This window comes from Nerophis ophidion, linkage group LG17 (assembly GCF_033978795.1).
Source record: "Nerophis ophidion isolate RoL-2023_Sa linkage group LG17, RoL_Noph_v1.0, whole genome shotgun sequence".
NCBI classification, from domain to species: domain Eukaryota; kingdom Metazoa; phylum Chordata; class Actinopteri; order Syngnathiformes; family Syngnathidae; genus Nerophis; species Nerophis ophidion.
In genome coordinates, this window is record NC_084627.1 from 50,928,749 (window position 1) to 50,954,053 (window position 25,305).

General features: G+C 42.1%; 1 protein-coding gene across 1 annotated transcript in view; it reads right to left on the minus strand.

The window, feature by feature from the left end:
- LOC133536528 (cilia- and flagella-associated protein 44-like) overlaps nt 1–21,598 on the minus strand; it is a 48,431-nt gene extending 26,833 nt beyond the window's left edge. Inside the window, exons 1-15 of the mRNA XM_061877149.1 lie at nt 21,393–21,598; nt 17,142–17,244; nt 16,790–17,006; nt 12,128–12,242; nt 8,416–8,580; nt 8,184–8,339; nt 8,043–8,090; nt 7,109–7,208; nt 6,934–7,028; nt 6,655–6,858; nt 6,472–6,582; nt 5,423–5,575; nt 4,889–5,080; nt 3,594–3,736; nt 2,059–2,326 (exon numbers count right to left, since the gene is read on the minus strand). Coding sequence (XP_061733133.1) covers nt 2,059–2,326; nt 3,594–3,736; nt 4,889–5,080; nt 5,423–5,575; nt 6,472–6,582; nt 6,655–6,858; nt 6,934–7,028; nt 7,109–7,208; nt 8,043–8,090; nt 8,184–8,339; nt 8,416–8,580; nt 12,128–12,242; nt 16,790–17,006; nt 17,142–17,166 — 1,992 coding nt within the window. The 5' untranslated portion in view covers nt 17,167–17,244; nt 21,393–21,598. The remainder of the gene's footprint in view (nt 1–2,058; nt 2,327–3,593; nt 3,737–4,888; nt 5,081–5,422; nt 5,576–6,471; nt 6,583–6,654; nt 6,859–6,933; nt 7,029–7,108; nt 7,209–8,042; nt 8,091–8,183; nt 8,340–8,415; nt 8,581–12,127; nt 12,243–16,789; nt 17,007–17,141; nt 17,245–21,392) is intronic.
- Between the last annotated feature and the right edge of the window lie 3,707 nt (nt 21,599–25,305).

Consider the following 25,305-nt stretch of genomic DNA (forward strand, 5'->3'; position numbering starts at 1 on the left):
TATCATCCAAAAGAACTTGGGATTGTCCGCCCATCTTCTTCCGCTTATACCAGGTCGGGTCGCGGGGGCAGCAGCCTAAGCAGTGAAGCCCAGACTTCCCTCTCCCCAGCCACTTTGTCCAGCTCTTCCCGGGGGATCCCGAGGCGTTCCCAGGCCAGCCTGGAGACATAGTCTTCCCAAAGTGTCCTGGGTCTTCCCCGTGGCCTCCTACCGGTCGGACGTGCCCGAAACGCCTCCCTAGGGAGGCGTTCGGGTGGCATCCTAACCAGATACCCGGACCACCTCATCTGGCTCCTCTCCATGTGGAGGAGCAGCGGCTTTACTTTGAGCTCCTCCCGAATGACAGAGCTTCTCACCCTATCTCTAAGGGAGAGCCCCGCCACACGGCGGAGGAAACTCATTTCGGCCGCTTGTACCCGTGATCTTATCCTTTCGGTCATGACCCAAAGCTCATGACCATAGGTGAGGATGGGAACGGTAAATTGAGAGCTTTGCCTTCCGGCTCAACTCCTTCTTCACCACAACGGATTGGTACAACGTCCGCATTACTGAAGACGCCGCACCGATCCGCCTGTCGATCTCACGATCCACTCTTCCCCCACTCAAGAACAAGACTCTGAGGTACTTGAACTCCTCCACTTGGGGCAAGGTCACCTCCCCAACCCGGAGATGGCACTCCACCCTTTTCCGGGCGAGAATCATGGACTCGGACCTGGAGGTGCTGATTCTCATTACGGGCGCTTCACACTCGGCTGCGAACCGATCCAGTGAGAGCTGAAGATCCTGGCCAGATGAAGCCATCAGGATCACATCATCTGCAAAAAGCAGAGACCTAATCCCGTGACCACCAAACCGGAACCCCTCAACGCCTTGACTGTGCCTAGAAATTCTGTCCATAAAAGTTATGAACAGAATCGGTGACAAAGGACAGCCTTGGCGGAGTCCAACCCTCACTGGAAATGTGTCCGACTTACTGCCGGCAATGCGGACCAAGCTCTGACACTGATCATAAAGGAAGTGGACCGCCACATTCAGACAGTCCGATACCCCATACTCTCTGAGCACTCCCCACAGGACTACCTGAGGGACACGGTTCAATGCCTTCTCCAAGTCCACAAAGCACACGTAGACTGCTTGGGCAAACTCCCATGCACCCTCAAGGTCCCTGCTGAGAGTATAGAGCTGGTCCACAGTTCCACGACCAGGACGAAAACCACACTGTTCTGAATCCGAGGTTCGACTATCCGGCGTAGCCTCCTCTCCAGTACACCTGAATAAACCTTACCGGGATTGGGATTGCCCAGTGTGTTTTATTCCCTGAGAGGAAGACCGGTCATACACAACAGTTTGAAGTCTTAATAATGAAACCAGGCTGCTTAGTTATTGCTGTCCATTTCGGAGTAGAAGATGATGGGAAAAAAATAATTGGAAACAATTAAATTCCTCGAGAGGTAATCAAAAAGGGCAGCCGGGTGCAAGATTTTGCAGTGGGCGGCATGGCTCGGTTGGTAGAGTGGCCGTGCCAGCAACTGGAGGGTTCCAGGTTCAGTTACTGCTTCCGCCATCCTAGTCACTGCCGTTGTGTCCTTGGGCAAGACACTTGACCCACCTGCTCCCATGTCACCCACACTGCTTTAAATATAACTTAGATACTGGGTTTCACTATGTAAAGCGCTTTGCATCACTGGAGAAAAGCGCTATATAAATATAATTCACTTCACTTCACACATGATGGTCACAGACTTTGAGCAGCTTGAAGGGAGCATGCAACCTAATACAATATTGCAACGACTTGGGCCTAAATACTAGAAAATAATATCTACTCCTCACTTTGTAATATTTTCCACACATTTTTCTATTTGCTTTTGTTAACAAAAAATTTCATTTTAAAGAAAAAAACCTAACTATTAATATCATCAATCCTTTGCTTTCCTTGACAGTTTGCAAAATATCTTACAAGGGGAACTATTTTTTTCAGTTGTCCACACCTATGAGGAGACATCTAAAAACCGTCAAATCCGAGCAATTTCTCAACTCGCCTGGAAAGTGCTGACTCACCCGTGGCAAGGGAACCGTAGCCTTTTTTTTCGGCATCTTGTCATGAGGAAGCAGGCTGAAGGAGAAGATGTTCCCGTCGTCGCCTGCTGTCAATACAAAATGGTCGTCGTGGCTGCAGCGAATGTTCCGCACGTGTCCATAATTGCTGTCGTGAAAGCTCAGTTCCCAGTACGCCTGCATGGAGGTTAGGGAGTGGTCATCAGGTTCCAGAGAATAAACTCTGATGGCGCCGGACCACATGCCACAAAGCATCAGCTGCCTGTTGGAGCTGCAACACAAACAACCAAACATGAGCGTCATGCAACAGATGAAAATAATTACCGTATTTTCTGGACTTTAAGGCGCACTTTAAATATTTTATTTTCCTCAAAACTCAACAGTGCGCCTTTTAACCCGGTGCTCCTAATGTAAGGAATAATTCTGGTTTTGCTTACTAATTTACTTGGTACATGGTGTAATGATAAATGTGACCAGTAGATGGCAGTCAAACATAAGAGATACATGCAGACTGCAATATGATTCAAGTAAGCAACACCAACATGTTATATGTTCCATTAATAATATAGAACATTACACACGGCTCTCAAAAATATATCAAAATGGTTTAGTACGACTTTAGTAAGCCATGAAGCCGCACCGCTTGATGGATTGTACTGTGCTTAAACATACGAGTATTTTTATGGTGAAAGTATAAGTTAAGACATTATATCTGGGTTTTTGTTTCCAAAAGCAACTTTTCTTACCTTCTAGTACCTGCTGATCTGTATTTGGGATCTGCATAACTTCTGAAAAATTGCGTGAGTCTGCCTTTGTAGTCTGTGTCGACAATATAGTCGATAAGGTTCTTCTTTTTCTCTGTCTTCTTGTTATGGGACATTCATCCTCTGCTGTTGCCATTTCTAATATAAAAGAGTGTCAATTTCTTACTTATATCTGCCATGAAAGACCTAAAACATACCAGTGGTGTGAGTTCACATTATTCACCCAAGGAATTTTAGTTACTAGAGCGTTTCGGTCGGACGTTTTTTCATGGGACACATGTCCAGCGGATGAGGTGATGTTGCTCCGTTATTGATTTAAGTAAAGTCTGAATGTCATTAAAACAGTTAGCTCAATCTTTTGACACTTTTCCCACTTTCGTCCTTGCACGCTACACTGCTACAAAAAAAAAGACGGGGTGAAGACGCTGTCGAAAGTGAGCCACATAAATAAGACTACTCACAAAATGGCGCATCCTGAAGCGACTGCCAGAAAGTGGCTTGAAGATGATCTGTAAAACATAATCTATGCAACATTTTGACCAAAGAACCACCATTACATGTTATGTAGACCACAAAAATGTGTTTTCAATTTAGAAAAAAATACTAATGATATGACTCCTTTAATGCACCTTACATATAAAAAAAGATCGAAAATAGACCATTCATCAGTCGTGCGCCTTATAATCCGGTGCGCCCTATGGTCGGGAAAATACGGTAGTGAATATTTGTCAACATCATGCTTTTTTCTACAAGACATCCAACATTAAAAAATACCTGAATACGACAGAGCATATGGAGTCATCGTCTTTGCAGTGGACGACCACAAACTCAAAAGGCTCATCCTTACGTTTGACAGGGTCTTCATCCTGATTCTCAGAAAACTTACAGTGGTATAAGAAGCCTGAGTCATATTCACCCTGGAGAAGAGAAATGATGTCATTTTACATCCCTCAATTCCTTGCAAAAGCTCGTTGAGAAATGTTGTTCTAAAACTGTTCGACAATTTGCTTACAAAGTGGTGACCCTTGCCCCATCCTTGTTTGTGAATGAGTGAACATTTCATGGAAGCTGCTTTTATAGCCAATCATGGCACCCACCTGTTCCCAATTAGCCTGCACACCTGTGGGATGTTCCAAATAAGTGTTTGATGAGCATTCCTCAACTTTATCAGTATGTATTGCCACCTTTCCCAACTTCTTTGTCACATGTTGCTGGCATCAAATTCTAAAGGTAATGATTTTTTGCATAAAAAAAAATGTTTATCAGTTTGAACATCAAATATGTTGTCTTTGTAGCATATTCGACTGAACTCTCTCTCTCTCTCTCTATATATATATATATATATAATATATATGTAATATAATATATATGTATATAATATATATGTATATAATATATATGTATATATATTTTATATATGTACATATATAATATATATATAATATATAATATAATATATATATAATATATAATATATATATACATATACACAGTATATACAGTACAGTACATATATAAACATATACAGGTATATATATATATACACACACACACACACACACACACACACACACACAGTCGAGGTTTCTGTGGTTTATCCGTTATACAGTGCTCAATACCGGGGTAGAGCAGAATATACGAACACCAAGGTTATTTCATCCCTACAAGCCTGTTTTGCAGGTTTTCCTGCGGATTGTATCATTTCCCCTGACAAGTAGGGAAAATAGCCTCTGAGTCTTTTCTTGACCTAACGCGTATATATATATATATATATATATATATATATATATATATATATATATATATATATGATGAGCAAATAGCCTATAAGCATTGAGCACAAATAAATTGGAACTTTTTTCTCCCCTACATTCATGCAGCACTAAACTTGGCATTCATCTCCATTACGTGACGTCCGGATAAAAAAAATACAGCAGAGAACTTTAGAGCTGAGAGTGGTGGCTAAAACCTGGACCTGTTCCGGTTTCAAGAAAGACACCAATGTGTAGTTGAATATCAGTTGTCTGAAAAGGTGAGGAGCATAGGACTGGAGTGTGTCAGAGCCGTACCATTGAGAGCCAGAACTGATTTGGCTGGGAATAGAAGCCGCAGTAGAGAGGACAAGGAGGGGCTGGGATGTAGATGGGGGGCAACGGCTCGGGTTCCTCCTCCTCCTCCTCTTCCTCTTTAATCTGTTTTTCCTTTCGCTCTTTCTCTAGCTGTTCCTTCAAAGCTTGTCGCCTTGCGATTTCCTCCTCTCTCTGAAACCCAGGCATGCGTGCAAGTCATGAGAAGTTGAAAGACTTATAAGAAGAACACAGTTGAAAATATTTGATGTTGACATAAGCTGAATAACAGGAATCCAGTGCGCCCTATGGTCTGAAAAATAGGGTGTGTTCCTGTTGTCCTTTTAGTGCTGCTGAGCGATAACAACAAAGTTAACTACACTATAACACATTCTTTTGGGTCTTAAATTATATGTTGACAAAAGCGCTAAACATGTACATGGTGATAAGAAGATGGCCATGACTTGATGATGCTTTATTACTACTTAACTGCCATATTAGGTAAAACCCATATTAGAAATATATAAAAAACAAAACCTTGATTCGAGATTTGATGCTCCGAAAGCAGAATGATTTCCTGGGCAGATCAAGCAGTTCGTAGGATTTAGTTGGTTTGCAGGTTTTGGGATCAGGATAGGAGACCTCCACCACATGACCACTTTGACACAGGATCAGCAAACGATTTTCACTCTGGAAAATGAAACAAAAGTGAAATGTTTTAGTCCTTTTTCTGTCTGAAAACACATTTATTTGAGAAAACATGAGAGCGGTGGTGTGTGTGTGCCGTGAATATGTGTAGTGCCAAACAGCGGAGACTTGTTTTGTATCTTTTTATACATTTTTGATAATGTGCATTTATTTAAAAAAAAAGAATGAATGCAAGAAGATTTTTTTTTTAATTTAAATTATTTTACCTAAAATATGCATTGCAGCTATAAAGCCGGGGTATTGAACCTATGGCTCTAGAACCAGATGTGGCTCTTTTGATGACTGCACCTGGCTCTCAGATAAATCTTAGCTGACATTGCTTAAGATAAGTAATGAATAATTCCGCTGGTAATCAGTGTCAAAAATAACGTTCAAAATATAAAAATTTCTCATGCATTTTAATCCATCCATCTGGTTTCTACCGCACCTGCTCAAGAAGTCGCATTAATGGTAACAAATATTTTATTTATTATTGGCTAGCTTGAGAACAACAATGTTTTTGAAAAGAATAAGAGACTTATTATACTGTAAAAATGTGGGTCTTACTTAAAAATGCACACATTTAGTTGTATTTAGTCTTAAACAAATACTGTATGGCTCTCACCATAATACTTTTTAAAATATTCTGATTGCATGGCACTCTCAGCCAAAATGATTCCCGACCCCTGCTATAAAGTGTGTTTTATTTGTTTACTCAATTAACCCCAACAAACTAATTCAAAGATTACGTGATTGCTAAAATAATCAATATCTGGAGCCAATTTTTTTAACCTTCTCCTTCATATTTCGCACTCATTTTAGTATTTTTTTTTCTTGTTTTTGAACACTGACTTTTTGCTGTGCAGTTGGTTGCCATTTCAAAGAAAAACCAAACTTACGTGGGAATGAGGCGACGGCGCCAGTAGCACTACCGGTCCCGGAACGGAGATGAATCCGATTGGCTCATACATTTCCCCGACAGTGAAGAAGAACACCGTGCAGTCTGAGCTCTGAGCATAAGAAGGTAAGATCAGGAAAACAAAGAAAATACTTGTTATTTCAGTGGATAATGACCACTTTACCGCTGTGGCCAATATTGTCCCATTGCACTCATATGCAACAGCAGTGACAGGAGCATTGTGAGGTTTGAAGGCCTGTTTGAGCCGCAGTTGGCCATTTGCTTTGTGCCTGGTTACTATTTGCAGAGCCGAGGGGTCAAAAAGCTCCAGTAAGCGGATCACACCATCTTCAAAGCCGGTCACCAGCAAACTTCCTGTCTCATTGACCTGGACACAAACATCAGAGGTTGAATCCATCACATTCTCAGGATGTTGGTAACATTCCTGCACTGCCAGGCCCACCAAAGGGGGCGCCCAGTGGAGAGCAGTTCCACCCTGATTGAAGCGGCTGCAGGTGACTTCGGTTTTTGCCAGAAAGTCAAAGACCCTGACAGAATCTGAAAAAAAAAAAGGTGATGTCTGTAGAACGCATGTGTGTTGTAAAGTGTGTTGGAGGCAAATAAAGAGAGGGACTCACGATCCAGAGCAGTTGTGGCCATGAGATGACTTTTCTTTGACACATCGAGACCCTTAATTGGTCCGGCATGGAAGTAAGACAGGCACTCGGGATCAGGAGTCTGCTCACAGAGATGTTATTATCAGTGTTGGCAACTTGCGCTGGAAAAAAATATACTTTTTTCAATGCTTATTGAAAAAATGTTGTACAAATCCCAAAACCAAGTTGTGTAACTCGTAAATAAAAACAGAATACAATGATTTGCAAATCCTTTTCAACCTACATTCAATCGAACGGACTGCAAAGACAAGATACTTAATGTTCGAACTGGAAAACATTGTTATTTTCTGCAAATATTAGCTCATTTGGAATTTGATGCCTACAACAAATGCGTAACCAAATTGTCAAACAGTTTAAGAACAACATTTCTCAACGAGCTATTGCAAGGAATTTAGTGGTTTCACCATCTATGCTCCGTAATATCATCAAAAGGTTCAGAGAGTCTGAAAAAAATCACTGCACGTAAGCAATGATATTACAGACCTTCAATCTCTCAGGCGATACAGCATCAAAAACCTTCATTTGTGTTTAAAGGATATCACCACATGGGCTCAGGAACACTTAAGAAAACCACTATCAGTAAGTACATAGCTACATCTGTAAGTGCAAGGTAAAACTCTACTGTGCAAAGCGAATGCATTTATCAACAACACCCAGAAATGCCGCTGGCTTCGCAGGGCCCGAGCTCATCTAAGATGGACTGATGCAAAGTGGAAAATCCCATTCCGTTCAAAGCGGTCTGTCATAACGTTTTTAGCATTCAATCAGCATTATTGTGAGGTTTTGTATAAGTGTTCCTAAAAATAGATATACCGGCCCCCAGACACATTTTTTCTCTAAATGTGGCCCCGCCGAGTCAAATTAATTGCCCAGGCCTGCAGTAGGGGAACCTCACCGAGTACGTGAAAGAAAGATCCAGTTTCCAAATGGCCCCATTGGAGTCCTGCCAAAGCATAGAGAAGATAAATGTGTTTTAAAGCGGTCACCGAGGCTGAATGACACATTTTAAACATGCATGGTGATTTTCTTCTTGCACCTGAGCAAACCAAATAGTAGAGTCAGGTTTGGAGCTTTTCACAATCGAGGACAAGCCGACATGGTGTCCCACCACCAACTCATTTATGGCTTGCATCTCAAACTTGCTGTTCTCGCTGCTGCTGTCAGCGCTGTCAATGGTCTCAAAATCCCAGCTCTGCCGTGTCAAAAAATGGTCCTGACGTCATACTGACATTAACCAGGACTTTTCCAGCCTTTCATTTCCATTTTACCCGGATCGCTCCGTCAGAGCCAATAGTCATTAGCTGTCCATCCTCCAGGGAAAAGGGCTGGACAACCCCTGCGTGGCAGTTCTGTCCTCCGGTGCTGCAGAGCTCCACTTTGATGGCGTTTCCATCCCACAGCAGCAGGTTTCCCCAGTTGGAGCCAGAGACCACCTGAGAAGAAATCACAGCATGTCAGCATGTCATTGGGAGTTGCATCCCAACTATCCTGTCCTGTGTCCTACACTGTACTATATACACCCAGCTAGGGTTGTCCCCATATTTTGGTACCGCTACCGAAATCTATTTTGATACTTTTCGATACTTTTCTAAATAAAAGGGGACCACACAAAAATTGCATTATTGGCTTTATATTAACAAAAAATCTTAGGGTACATTAAACATATGTTGTTGTTTTTTTGCAATCAAAGAACATTTTAAGTCTTATATAAAATATTGAACATACTAGACAACTTGTCTTTTAGTTGAAAGTAAACAAACAAAGGCTCCTAATTAGTCTGCTGACATATGCAGTAACATATTGTGTCATTATTTGGTTCAAAATATAATGGACGAGCCATCCATCCATTTTCTACCGCTTATCCCCTGTGGGGTCGCAGGGGGCGCTGGTGCCTATCTCAGCTACAATCGGGCGGAAGGCGGTGTACACCCTGGACAAGTCGCTTCATCACCGCAGGGCCAACACAGATAGACAGACAACATTCACACACTAGGGACCATTTAGTGTTGCCAATCAACCTATCCCCAGGTGCATGTCTTTGGAGGGGGGAGGGGCCTATCCCCAGGTGCATGTCTTTGGAGGTGGGAGGGGCCTATCCCCAGGTGCATGTCTTTGGAATGGACAAAGCTGTAAAAAATAATTATTAATCCACTTCTTAATTTACTGTTAATATCTGCTTACTTTCTCTTTTAACATGTTCTATCTACACTTCTGTTAAAATGTAATAATCACTTATTCTTCCATTGTTTGGATACTTTACATTAGTTTTGGATGATACCACAAATGTAAGTAGTTAAAGGATCATACATTGGTCATATTCAAAGTTTTTATGTGTCCAGGAACATATTGACTGACTTTATAAACATAATATGAATTTCCAAAAAAGGACAAAATATATTTGCAGCACGGAGGAACAGGGGTTAGTGCATGTGCCTCACAATACGAAGGTCCTCAGTAGTCCTGAGTTTAATCCCAGGATCAGAATCTTTCTGTGTGGAGTTTGCATGTTCTCCCCGTGACTGCGTGGGTTCTCTCCGAGTACTCGGCTTCCTCCCACCTCCAAACACATGCACCTGGGGATAGGCCCCTCCCACCTCCAAAGACATGCACCTGGGGATAGGCCCCTCCCACCTCCAAAGACATGCACCTGGGGATAGGCCCCTTCCACCTCCAAAGACATGCACCTGGGTATAGGCCCCTCCCACCTCCAAAGACATGCACCTGGGATAGGCCCCTCCCACCTCCAAAGACATGCACCTGGAGATAGGCCCCTCCCACCTCCAAAGACATGCACCTGGGTATAGGCCCCTCCCACCTCCAAAGACATGCACCTGGGATAGGCCCCTCCCACCTCCAAAGACATGCACCTGGAGATAGGCCCCTCCCACCTCCAAAGACATGCACCTGGGTATAGGCCCCTCCCACCTCCAAAGACATGCACCTGGGATAGGCCCCTCCCACCTCCAAAAACATGCACCTGGGGATAGGCCCCTTCCACCTCCAAAGACATGCACCTGGGTATAGGCCCCTCCCACCTCCAAAGACATGCACCTGGGATAGGCCCCTCCCACCTCCAAAGACATGCACCTGGGATAGGCCCCTCCCACCTCCAAAAACATGCACCTGGGGATAGGCCCCTCCCACCTCCAAAGACATGCACCTGGGGATAGGTTGATTGGCAACACTAAATGGTCCCTAGTGTGTGAATGTTGTCTGTCTATCTGTGGGCGGCATAGCTCGGTTGGTAGAGTGGCCGTGCCAGCAACTTGAGGGTTGCAGGTTCGATTCCCGCTTGTGCCATCCTAGTTACTGCCGTTGTGTCCTTGGGCAAGACACTTTACCCACCTGCTCCCAGTGCCACCCACACTGCTTTAAATGTAACTTAGATATTGGGTTTCACTATGTAAAGCGCTTTGAGTCACTTGAGAAAAAGCGCTATATAAATATAATTCACTTCACTTCACACTTCACTGTGTTGGCCCTGTGATGAGGTGGGGACTTGTCCAGAGTGTACCCCGCCTTCTGCCCAAATGCAGCTGTGATAGGCTCCAGCACCCCCTGCGACCTCGAAAGGGAAAAGCAGTAGAAAAATGAAGAATGGAATGAAAAAAATAATATCAATGTACAGTCATGATTTGTTGCCCGGATCATGTTTTGTTTGATTAAAGACTCCCTTAGTTCTGTTTCAGCACCTCTGGGTTTGTGTTTTGCCATGGGTGCTGATTATTCTCACATGCCTCTGATTAGTGTGCGGGATGCTCACCTGCTCCCGGGCACTAATCAGAGAGATATTCATTCCTGCTTTTCGCCTCACTCAGTCTGGCTGTCTTGTTTACGCTACACAAGTTACGTGGATATACTCTTTGATTCCTGATTTTATGCTAAGCTTTCCCGTTAGCTTTTTCCTTAGCTTCCCCTGCCATCGGCACACTTTTCTGTATTTTTGTACTTTGCCTGATTCAAGGAAAATAAAAAATGTTCTGCCTTCGTAGTTCAATCTGCATCTTGGGATAACAAGCCGCGCATTAATATCCGCCGTAACAGATACGCTATTGTACTTGATATCATCACAGTGGATGTCAGGTGTAGATCCACCCGTGGCATTTGTTTCCGTTCAGGCGCGCTAGCTTTTGTTAGCGGTGACGCCGGTGAGCTGTTATATCCTCCTACGGTGTGTAGTGAAGCATGTTTAGCTATTCCTCGTCCTGCTGGGATGATACTTGTAAGAAACTCACTTTATTCGTAACCATGGAGACAAGGATTAGTGACTTAGAAGTAGCTAAAACACTGCCGACTGCGGATGGATATGTGCTCCTAGCTAGCTATCTAGCCGTGTCTTAAAGCCCCTCTTCCTGAGGGCGTTTCAGTGTTATAGTTTCACCTTAATCGTTAGTTTTTAGGCCAAAATGTATCCGTTCTCCCTTTTCTGTCTACACACCGTGACTGCTTGTAAGTACTCTGTGATTGTGCGCTGCCGAACATGCTCCTCTGCTTGTAAACCCAGCAATGTCATGACGTGACGGTGGGCTGTAATGCCCGTTAAAAAAATGTAAATTAAAAATTTTAAAATTAGGAACTGGTATGTGGAGGGGAGATTTGCCTGTGGTCCTGCAGCAAAACGGGGTGTACCAGGACCGCCTTCGAGATCAGCGACAGGTGCGTAGATGGCCCACCTGGGCCTGGTTATCTAATCACCTGTCGCTCTGTTAAAAGGCAGCAGCCGGGGAGGATAGAGAGAGAGCTGGAGCGAGAGCAAGAGAGAGACAGCCACAAACAAACACTTGCTGAAAAATAAGTGTTGTAAACCCTGAAGCTGCACTGTCATGTCAGTGCTTGGTGGTCTGAGGAACCACAAGGAGAGAAACCTGCACATGGTACTTTTTAAACAGAGTATAGTACCCTTTTTGATTCATTAGTACCGCGATACTATACTAGTAGCGGTATACCGTACAACCCTACACCCAACTTAAACATACTAACCTTTCCATCGGGAAGTTCTATGTAGCCCTCAATGTCAGTAGCTGCAGTTTTTCCAAAATGGCCAATAAGCCCCTCCAGCTTAAGACCTGTAAACGTGCTGGCCATTTTCCAGAACCTGGGTAGAGGATTTTTGAATTATTGATGGAAAAAAAAAAACATCTACTGATGTTTAGCTTTGCGTCAGAAACTGACTTTTCATGAACGATAACATTTCCAAACTTGCACCGTTGACTGTACACAAGTTGACGGTGTGCGAAAATTACATTTTGGAATTTCAATTACATTTATTTGATGAATTGTAATTTGAATTGAATTACCTCCACCTCACGGTATGTTTAAATTATTTCCACGTCTGTCCCTGACACCCACATTTCAGGCTGGCCGCTCTGGAAACACTCTGTGGAAACGCTCCCCGCCCACACTGCTTGGTGCCTCGTCTGAGCTGCTGTGACTTAAATGACCGTAGTAACTAACTAGATGACCATAGTCACTAACTAGATGACCATAGTCACTAATTAGATGACCATAGTAACTAACTAGATGACCATAGTCACTAATTAAATGACCATAGTAACTAACTAGATGACCATAGTCACTAATTAGATGACCATAGTCACTAATTAGATGACCATAATAACTAATTAGATGACCATAGTCACTAATTAGATGACCATAGTCACTAATTAGATGACCATAATAACTAATTAGATGACCATAGTCACTAATTAGATGACCATAGTCACTAATTAGATGACCATAGGAACTAATTAGATGACCACAGTAACTAATTAGATGACCATAGTAACTAATTAGATGACAATATTAAGTAATTAGATGACCATAGTAACTAATTAGATGACCATATTAAGTAATTAGATGACCATAGTAACTAATTAGATGACCATAGGAACTAATTAGATGACCATAGGAACTAATTAGATGACCACAGTAACTAATTAGATGACCATAGTAACTAATTAGATGACAATATTAAGTAATTAGATGACCATAGTAACTAATTAGATGACCATATTAAGTAATTAGATGACCATAGTAACTAATTAGATGACCATAGTAACTAATTAGATGACCATAGTAACTAATTAGATGACCATAGTAACTAGTATATCACCCATAAGCGCAGATTCCAGCCATTGAAATACTTAGTACAGTTGAAGACTTACAGTCATTATAAAACATGAGTGTACATCACAATGGCAGCTACACTTTACATCTTAAAGATAAAAAAAAAGATTTTGGAAATGTCCGGCGGGCCAGATTGAACTGTTTAATGGGCATTAATTTGCCCAGGTCTGTTTTATAGTCACAGTGGAGAATGGGGCAAGGGCACATAATATTTTCTTCTTCCTAGTGGGGCATAGCAGAAAATAATTGTGAAGCACTGTCCTATGCTGTGATAAGAACAGGGAGTATATTTTTACACAACAATGTGTTTGGAGTAGGGCTGGGCGATATATCGATGTATTCCATATATCGCGGGTTTGTCTCTGTGCGATATAGAAAATGACTTTATCTTGATATTGGAGTATACATTCTCACGCAGTTGCTTTTAGCTGCAGGCATTACACTACAGGCTCCTCCCACTCCTTCTCGTCTCTCCTTCTCACAGACAGCAAGCACACCTTCTTACATACCTCACATACTGTCACCTCATACCTCACATACTGTCACCTCACACCTCACATACTGTCACCTCATACTTCACATACTGTCACCTCATACCTCACATACTGTCACCTCACACGTCACATACTGTCACCTCACACGTCACACACTGTCACCTCACACGTCACACACTGTCACCTCATACATCACATACTGTCATCTCATACCTCACATACTGTCACCTCATACGTCACATACTGTCACCTCATACATCACATACTGTCACCTCACACGTCACATACTGTCACCTCACACCTTACATACTGTCACCTCATACCTCACATACTGTCACCTCACACGTCACATACTGTCACCTCACACGTCACATACTGTCACCTCATACGTCACATACTGTCACCTCATACGTCACATACTGTCACCTCATACGTCACATACTGTCACCTCACACGTCACATACTGTCACCTCACACCTCACATACTGTCACCTCATACGTCACATACTGTCACCTCACACGTCACATACTGTCACCTCACACCTCACATACTGTCACCTCATACGTCACATACTGTCACCTCACACCTCACATACTGTCACCTCACACCTCACATATTGTCACCTCACACCTCACATACTGTCACCTCACACGTCACATACTGTCACCTCACACGTCACATACTGTCACCTCACACGTCACATACTGTCACCTCACACGTCACATACTGTCACCTCACACGTCACATACTGTCACCTCACACGTCACATACTGTGACCACACGTCACATACTGTCACCGCACACGTCACATACTGTCACCTCACACGTCACATACTGTCACCTCACACCTCACATACTGTCACCTCATACGTCACATACTGTCACCTCACACGTCACATACTGTCACCTCACACGTCACATACTGTGACCTCACACGTCACATACTGTCACCGCACACGTCACATACTGTCACCTCACACGTCACATACTGTCACCTCACACCTCACATACTGTCACCTCACACGTCACATACTGTCACCTCACACGTCACATACTGTCACCTCATACGTCACATACTGTCACCTCATACGTCACATACTGTCACCTCATACGTCACATACTGTCACCTCACACGTCACATACTGTCACCTCACACCTCACATACTGTCACCTCATACGTCACATACTGTCACCTCACACGTCACACACTGTCACCTCACACCTCACATACTGTCACCTCATACGTCACATACTGTCACCTCACACCTCACATACTGTCACCTCACACCTCACATACTGTCACCTCACACCTCACATACTGTCACCTCACACGTCACATACTGTCACCTCACACGTCACATACTGTCACCTCACACGTCACATACTGTCACCTCACACGTCACATACTGTCACTTCACACGTCACATACTGTCACCTCACACGTCACATACTGTGACCTCACACGTCACATACTGTCACCTCACACGTCACATACTGTCACCTCACACGTCACATACTGTCACCTCACACCTCACATACTGTCACCTCATACGTCACATACTGTCACCTCATACCTCACATACTGTCACCTCATACCTCACATACTGTCACCTCATACGTCACATACTGTCACCTCATACCTCACATACTGTCACGTCATACCTCACACACTGTCACCTCATACATCACATACTGTCATCTCATACCTCACATACTGTCACCTCATACGTCACATACTGTCACCTCATACGTCACATACTGTCACCTCATACGTCACATACTGTCACCTCACACGTCACATACTGTCACCTCATACGTCACATACTGTCACCTCATACGTCACATACTGTCACCTCATACGTCACATACTATCACCTCACACGTCACATACTGTCACCTCATACCTCACATACTGTCACCTCACACGTCACATACTGTCACCTCACACGTCACATACTGTCACCTCATACATCACATACTGTCACCTCACACGTCACATACTGTCACCTATACCTCACATACTGTCACCTCATACGTCACATACGTACACGCCCTCATGGAGCAGAGAGGTAGCAGCATGGGTAACGTTAACAGTGATGCTAGCGGAGCCGTGTGAGTGGTAATACGAGAGAAAGAAGGAGCGAATCTGGTAACAAATGAAGGAAGAATTAATTCTCAAGAAAAACAGCAGGGGGTCCACCATCTGGGGGTGGTTTGGCTTCAAGTAGGAATATGTCGAACAGACAACCGTAATTTGTCAAGTGTGGGGCAAAAGCGTTGCTACAAAAAGTAGCATTACTGCTAATGTGTAGCATCATTTGAAAGTCACTTGCAAGAGAATGAAGAGTGCTTACTCCGTATGTCAACATCTCCATTCGGCGCCACACCATCAAAATGCCGAGGCAAACATTTCCAGATCAACAGCGTATGAAAAAACTAGTCAACAACAAAAGGAGATAACGTATGCAGGAACCTACCACATAGTCAAGGACATACACTATTTGATTTTCTATTATGCAGCTCATTTTTATTTGACACTTTTTGAAAAATCTCGTGTGACATCATCCACAAAAATGAACTTGATTTGTTTTAAACTATTGTAGTGGCGTTCTGTACAGAAAGTGCATTTTAATTTAGTGTTGTTTTGATAAGTCATCTTAGTGACATCATGCACAAAAGTGCACTCATAGCTTGTTTTAAAATGTCTCTTACAATCTTGCACTTTCTGTTTTGGAAATGACATGAATGTTTGTGCCACTGTGCCAATAAATGTTTAATAAATACAGTTTTGGTCAATTGACTTAGTTGTGATTTACCTCTCTGCATGAAAGTTTAAAAGTAGCATATATTAATGCTGTATGAAGAATGCTGTGATTATATGCATTAAGTGTTTATTCAAGGCTAAGGCCAAATATGTAGATATACATGGTGTATCGCGATATAGCCTAAAAAATGTTGAGATATTAAAAAAGGCCATATCGCCCAGCCCTAGTTTGGAGTATACAGTGTGTCTTTTGTTACTTGATGTGTCCCGATCCTGATGACGTCAGTAGTCCAGGGTTGTACGGGGAGAAGCTGACTTTGTAGACCTCCTGAGAAATAGCTTTGCACCTGAGAACCACTTCCTCTTGCCTCCAGTTCCACACTGTCAGCATGTAGTCAGGTGCACTGCCCAGGCTGGCAAGAAGACTACCGTCGCTGTTGAAGTTGACAGAGCTGTATGCAAGATCTGTACCATCTACACACACACACACACACACACACACACACACACACACACACACACACACACACACACATAGGTTACACTTACTTCCACATGACCACACACACAACCACTCCATCAACAATGCTGGATCTTGGTCCTACTTACCTCTGAGGATGCGGTATGTTTTCATTGAAGGATATTCATATATTATCAGGAGGGGCTTGACTCCCTTCTCTGCCACAGCAAAATAATCTCTGCTTGGGTTTACCTAAACACACATACAAACTACATAGGGTAGACTGATGGAAACATGGCTGCCAATTTGCATCAATGGCCTTGCCGACCACTACCAAACATTCATTTGTAATTAATGCACCAATGTGAGCATCACTGGAAGCAAGGTGGGTGAAGTGTCTTGCTCAAGCACACATTGGCAGTGACTAGGAAAGCGGAAGCTGGATACCACGAATTGACATACTTGCCAACCCTCTCAATTTTTCCGGGAGACTCACGAATTTCAGTTCCCCTCCCGAAAATCTCCCGGGGCAACTATTCTCCCGAATTTCTCCCGATTTCCACCCAGACAACAATATTGGGGGCGTGCCTTTAAGGCACTGCCTTCAGCGTCCTCTATAGCCTGTCGTCATGTCCGCTTTTCCTCCATACAAACAGCATGTCAACCCAGTCAAATAATAAATGCTGTTTTTACACACACACATAAGCAAATGCAAGGCATACTTGATCAACAGCCATACAGGTCACATTGAGGGAGTCGTATAAACAACTTCAACACTGTTACAAATATGCGCCACACTGTGAACCCACACCAAACAAGAATGACAGACACATTTCAGGAGAACATCAGAAATCAGAAAAGTTTTTGTTGCCATTGTTTGAGAACGGGTTCACAAACTCGGAATTTTACCTAGCGCAATTGTGCAACATAAAAGACATATAACACAGAATAGAATAACATGAGCTGTAATTGAGCTATCAGATCTTGGTATTGTTCACGTGTCTGATGGCCGAGGGGAAAAAACTGTTCAGGTGGCGGGAGGTGTGGGTCTGGATGGACCGTAGTCTCCTGCCTGCCGTAACACAACATAAACCCAACAGAACAAATACCCAGAAGCCCTTGCAGCACTAACTCTTCCGGGGCGCTACAATATACGCCCCCGCTACCACCAAACCCTGCCATCCCCTAACCCCGCCCACTTCCACACCTCAGCCCCCCCATCTCCCAAACTCGGATGTCTCAAGGTTGGCAAGTATGTGAATTGATTAACGTGGACCCCGACTTAAACGAGTTGAAAAACGTAATCGGGTTTGTAAAATGTACTGTACTGTGCAATCTTCTAATAAAATTCTTAATCAATCAATCCATCCTATTTGGGTCCCACATCAACCTTCTTAAAGCCAGTGACTTCACTATAAAAGTGGGTGATATTGTTATTACCAGGAAAGATGAGATCACTTACTGTTCCTAGCTTCCATTCTACAGGCTAATCTTTCCTGTGATGAAATGGCAACCAAGATAATCAAAAAGGTCAATCGACGAACGAGATTCCTCCACAGAATCTCCTCTCTGGTCAACAAAAGCACCTTGAGGATTCTAGCGGGAACTCTCATTCAACCCTTCTTCGATTACGCTTGCACCTCCTGGTACCCCAGCACCTCCAAAACCCTCAAATCTAGACTCCAAACATTCCAGAACAAGCTAGTCCGGATACTATTAGACCTCTACCCCAGATCACACCTCACTCCAACCAGGGTGGAGGACAGAGTAAAACAACTTGCACTGAGCCTAGTCTATAAAATCCACTACACCTCCTTGATCCTGAAGTACATGTCAAACTACTTCCTTAACGTAAATGACCGCCATAACCACAACACCAGGGGGAGCTCCACAAACCACGTTAAACCCAGATTCCCATCTAAAAAAGGTCTTAACTCATTCTCCTTCTATGCCACATCAATGTGGAATGCACTCCCAACAGCTGGAAAAGTAAGTGCATCTCTATCCTCCTTCAAAAGCGCTCTAAAACAACACCTCCTGGCAACTTCAACCCTAAACACACACCCTCCCACCTCCTCAGATTGTAAATAATCAAATCAAATGTAAATAATCAAATGAATATACTTGTTATTATACTTTCTGATCCCTCCATGCCCACTACTTGCTGTACATATCCTACAAAGTCAGAACTACACTGTTTCAATGTCCATTTCTCACATGATGCAATTGGCAAGTGTTTTGATTTTTTTGCGGTGCTTATCCCACACTTGAAAGGATGTACCAATGCTGAATTTGGCTTCTGGATTTCATTCAGAAGACCAGACCGTTGTTATTTTATTCCCCTTTTATTTTCCTTTAGTTTGCAACAGTTTCTTCAAACAATGAAACAGCGTCTTGTTCCTTTTTAGCAGCCTTTAGCAGCTTTTGAGAGCTTTTAGGAGCTTTTACTAGTCTTTAAGGAACTTTTAGGAGCTTTTACTAGTTTGTATGGAGCTTTTAGCAGTCTTTTAGCTTTTATCAGTCTCTAATCTACAAGGAGATTTTAGCAGTCTTGTAGGTGAAAAACCTTTAAGGACAAAACACCACAAGATTACCATCAGTGACGTGCGGTGAACTATACACCAGGTGAGGCATTGATACTTTTGGAGTTTTTTTTCTTCTTTTGTTTTTTAACTTAAATTAATGAGCAGTTCTAGCCATTGTTGATTTAGGTTGCAATAACAGGAAAAGGAAGGGAGGAATTTGCTCTCATAAAAACATTATCACAACAATAATATGGTACGACAAATTGGTCCAAAAAGTATTTGAAAAAGTTGTTATTAAATACTTTTTGGTCCCATTTTTAACAAAATAAATCAAGTATTGTGAGTGTATCTTACCTTTCTGTATTTGTACCTGAAGCAGCCATAACACCCACAAACGCTGGCTTACTCTTATAAAAATGCCATCTTTGTTATAAATACAAATTTAAAAAGAAAAAGAAAAAAGTCTGGCTTCTGCTGGAGAGACATGTGTCTGCTAGCTTTAGCGCCCCCATTTCTCCCAGTGTGGCGAGTCAGAGTACTGCTGAGGCATTGAACAATATATCGCCTCCTACTTTGAGGCAAAGGTACTTGCTGCCTCAAGGCCTGCCTTTTCCCCGTGGCATCAAGCACACGCCCCCTCTCACGCACACGCTCAATACACTTTGTGTGTAGCCGTGGAGGCAACACCTGTGTCTGCCTCACTTCTGGTCTGCAGCGTTATTTTGATCAGGAAACACAGAATATCCGCAATTTTGACCATGAAAATTATCCAACTATACAGGAACCACACCAAAATCACAAAGAAAGCATACACCAAAAGAGAAATATTCAAACTTATTTTATTAATCTGTTTTTTGAAGATCTCAGAGTTACAGTAAGCCTTTTACCCCTCCTGGTGGTAAGGTGAGGCACTGCCTCACTTGTCTCCTCTGACAGCACGTCACTGATTAACATGCTGTACAAAATCAATCAATTCCAATCCCATAATTTACAATTATAATTAGGCTATCAAACTCTTAACCATTAAACAAGTGCAAGAAAATTGACTAATATTTTCCCTTCAAGGTAAAACAGATTTTAAATAAATTGTCTCAACATAAATGCACCAATACATTTAAAGTACATTTAACCAGAGGTGGGTAGAGTAGCCAGAAATTGTACTCAAGTAAGAGTACTGTTACTTTAGAGATGTATTACTCAAGTAAAAGTAAGGAGTAGTCACCCAAATATTTATTTGAGTAAAAGTAAAAAGTATGTTGTGAAAAAACTACTCAAGTACTGAGTAACTGATGAGTAACTTGATTGTTTAATGATTACGGCAACAAATAATGCACAAAAACATAAAAATAGCAATGAGCAAATTCAGAGCCAGGAATATCTCTTAACCAACTAAAATAATAATATATATTAAATAATAGTACATTAAAATAAGTCACATTGAGCCACAATAAATTAACAGCACCATAGGCTCAGTAGGCATTGATTGATTGATTGAAACTTTTATTAGTAGATTGCACAGTACAGTACATATTGCGTACAATTGACCACTAAATGGTAACACCCCAATAAGTTTTTCAACTTGTTAAATTACTTAATAAATGACCAAGTCGAGGTGATCTACCTCATATATACATATACATACACACATATATCATACACACACATATCATATACATACACACACATATCATATATATATATATATATATATATAAACATATACATACATACATTTATATATACAGTACATCATTTATATTTATGTATTTTGCCGTTTTTGTTGACATGTTGAAGGTGTTTTAATGAATATACATGCATGTTTAACATATAGATTCCTATCTTTCACGAAGACAAGAATATAAGTTGGTGTATTACCTGATTCTGATGACTTGCATTGATTGGAATCAGACAGTACGTCCACGTTTTCAAATGGAGGAGAAAAAAAGTTCCTCTTTTCTGTCCAATACCACATGAAAGTCGTTGGTTTTTGGCATCTTATTTGTCCAGCTTCCATATTCGTTTTTATAAACTTTACAAGAAATACATTGGCGGCAAACTTCCTAGTCTGCTAGCTTGTTTGCTCTGGCTTTCGGAGACTCTTATTTTGTTAGCGCAGGCGCAATGGAGCGGCGCTTTTATTGTGAAGACAGGAACTGTGCGATCAGTCTTTAGGCTTTGGACGGGAAGTACGTTTGAAATAAAAAGTGTCTTTTTTCCTCTACACTTTTGATTGATTGATTGAAACTTTTATTAGATTGCACAGTACAGTACATATTCCGTACAATTGACCACTAAATGGTAACACCCCAATAAGTTTTTCAACTTGTTTAAGTTGGGTCATGTGACCACCTGGCTCTGTTTGATTTGTCCAACGTCACTAGTGACTGAATGTGATTGGTGAAACGCAGGCATGCGTAGATCCTACTTTGAAAAACCAAAACAAACATTAACAGATCGATTAAAAAAAAGTAGCAAGTAGCGAGCTGAATGTAGATAAATGGAGCGGAGTAAAAGTAGCGTTTCTTCTCTATAAATATACTCAAGTAAAAGTAAAAGTATGTTCCATAAAAACTACTCGTAGAAGTACAATTTATCCCAAAAGTTACTCAAGTAAATGTAACGAAGTAAATGTAGCGTGTTACTACCCACCACTGCATTTAACCCCAGAAACACAATAAATAAATGCAGCAGAAACCCCAATATGCAAATACATAAATACCTTACCAATTAACTAGCTGTTTTATATACATATTCAAAATACATATCCCATATAAACACATTATTAATTTAGCAGTGAAACACTCAATCTTAAATGCTGTCTACTGGTAGAAAAATGACCCGTTTCCTATGCTGATCCAGCTCAGTTCAATCCAACACTTGAAATTGAGCAACTTCACCCTCCTGATGAAGCAAACTGTTCCAACATTTATCAGACCAAACATAGAATATACATCAACATTTCCTTACCAAACAACATATAACATGATCAATAAACATTGATGACTGAAGTGCTGATATCAACCAAACCCTCCTTTTCCAACCCCCGGATTGTAAATAATGTAAATATTCAATGTATGTACTCTGATGATTAACTTGTGTGATAACTGTATTATGCTGATAGTATATATTTGTACCATGAATTGATGAAGGTGGCCCCCGACTTAAACAAGTTGAACAACTTATTGGGGTGTTACCATTTAGTGGTCCGTTGTAGGGAATATGTACTGTACTGTGCAATCTACTAATACAAGTTTCAATCAATCGATCGTACCAGGAACCCCCAAGCTTCTGGACGGCCGCACTACCGTCGGAGCTAAGAACATGTTTTCTTACCCCGATTGCGCCGATCCCTCCGCCACTGCAGGATCGCAGGTATCTCTGCTGCCGGGTGGAAACATCCAGCAGGATGAGCAGCTGACCGGCTACATAGATCAGTGTTGTGTCGTCCAGCAGCTGCAGGTTTTCTCTGCGCTGACAGTCGTAGCCAAACGAGTGACTTTCCACAAAAAGGAAATGAGGTCAGGTCAAAGTTTGTTCTCACGGCCTAAAGGGCAAACGATGGCGTTTTTGTGAAATATTTACAAAATAATTTACGAGAGGAGGATGAGGTTCTCTGGGAGTTCCGACTCCGGTGTGATGAAGGGCTTGGAGTAGAGCTCCTCATCGTCGTAGTACATGTCAACAGGTAGTGACTTTTTGGTGTCGTCCGGGTTCTCCTCATCCTGCACATGTAAACAACAAGTATTCAAATAGTTTCTCGCCACCAGTGTTTTGTTTTTTTAAACAAATGTTATAATATTCCCAAAATGATATAGATTTTGGGTGTGCTGGCAGTGCCCCAAACTAAAACCATGTGTTGTGCATGAGGCCACACGATGCGAGGGGCGGGCCCTGTTGTGCAAGAAAAAGCGCATGTAGAATGTCAAATAAAATAAATGAGATGAGGCAATTCCTGAAGGAATGGCGTGTGAATGCTCTAATGCTGCAGTTGACAGAATGTAGGATGAATGTAAAAATAGTTTGAATGTTGAATAGTCTGCAGTGGCGGATGCTGGTCTCTCAGGGAGGGGAAGCTTCTTTTTGGCCCACATCATAAAATCCATCCATCCATTCATTTTCTACCGCTTGTCCCTTTGGGGTCGCTGCGCCGATCTCATCTAGACAGACAACATTCACACACTAGGGACCATTTAGTGTTGCCAATCAACCTATCCCCAGCTGCATGTTTTTGGAGGAGGAATGGGCCTATCCCCAGGTGCATGTCTTTGGAGGTGGGAGGGGCCTATCCCCAGGTGCATGTCTTTGGATATTGAAAATCCTAAAACATGTTGGTTTATTTTTACGTAAATTCTACCCTCTGTTCCTTTTAATTTACAAAGCTTTTTTTCACAATATTCATTTTTATCTGTGTGTTTTTTTTTTTATGCCTTGTTATGAAAAATATTGTATATATAAATGATGACCTAAAAATATGTCATAATTTTTTTTTCTTTTATAACTTTCAAAGCTAAAGTCTCTAGATCAGGGGTCTCAAACTCAATGTACCTGGGGGCCACTGGATGCAGAAACTGGGTGAGGCTGGGCCGCAAGAAAAGATTTCTTAAAAATTTCTAACATACCCTTTTTAATGAATTCACCTTCTATGAATGGCTTTCCCGCCCTAGCAACAAACTTGCCAACCCTCACCATTTTTCTGGGAGACTCCTGAATTTCAGTGCACCTCCCGACAATCTACCGTGGTAACCATTCTGCCCAATTTGTTCCCAATTTTCACCCGGCCGACATTATTAAGGGCTGCCGTGACTGCACTGCCTTTAACATCCTCTACAACAGTGGTTCTCAACCTTTTTTCACTGTCAACTGTGAACATGTTTTTAATTCAAGTACCCCCTAATCACAGCAAAGCTTTTTTGCTTGGAAAAAAGAGATAAAGAAGTAAAATACAGCACTATGTCATTAGTTTCTGATTTATTAAATTGTATAACAGTGCAAAATATTGCTCATTTGTAGTGGTCTTTCTTGAACTATTTGGAAAAAAAGATATAAAAATAACAAAAAAACTTTTTGAAAAATAAACAAGTGATTCAATTCTAAATGCAGATTTCTCCACATAGAAGTAATCATCAACTTAAAGTGCCCTCTTTGGGGATTGTAATAGAGATCCATCTGGATTCATGAACTTTCCGTACCTTAACACAACTTAAACACAAGAGAACAAATACCCAGAACCCCTTGCAGCCCTAAGTCTCCCTGGCTACAATATGCAACACCTCAACCGACGCAAGTTGGGAGGGCGGGCGGTTGGTGGCAGCGGGGTGTGTGTATTGTAGCCCGGAAGCGTTAGGGCTGAATGGGATTCTGGGTAATTGGTCTGTTGTGCTTATGTTGTGTTATGGTGCAGATGTTCTCCCGAAATGTGTTTGTCATTCTTGTTTGGTGTGGGTTCACAGTCTGGCACATATTTGTAACATTGTTAAAGGTTTTTTTTACGGCCACCCTCAGTGTGACGTGTGTAGCTGTTGATCAAATATATTTTGCAACACCACACTTGGGTCTCGCATGGCCAGATGCAACATTCAATTGGGCTTGCGCGCTGTCAGTTCAGGATGTAGGGGGCGCTAAAGGCAGTGCCAAAATATTATATATATATATAAATCATGACCTAGAAATAGGTCAAAACATTGCATTCTGTTTTTATTTACGAATTACACAACTTGTCCACTTGACTGGTTTTGGGTTTTGTAAATTCTGTGTTGTTGTTGCCTTGTCCCCCCCTCTTGTCACCACA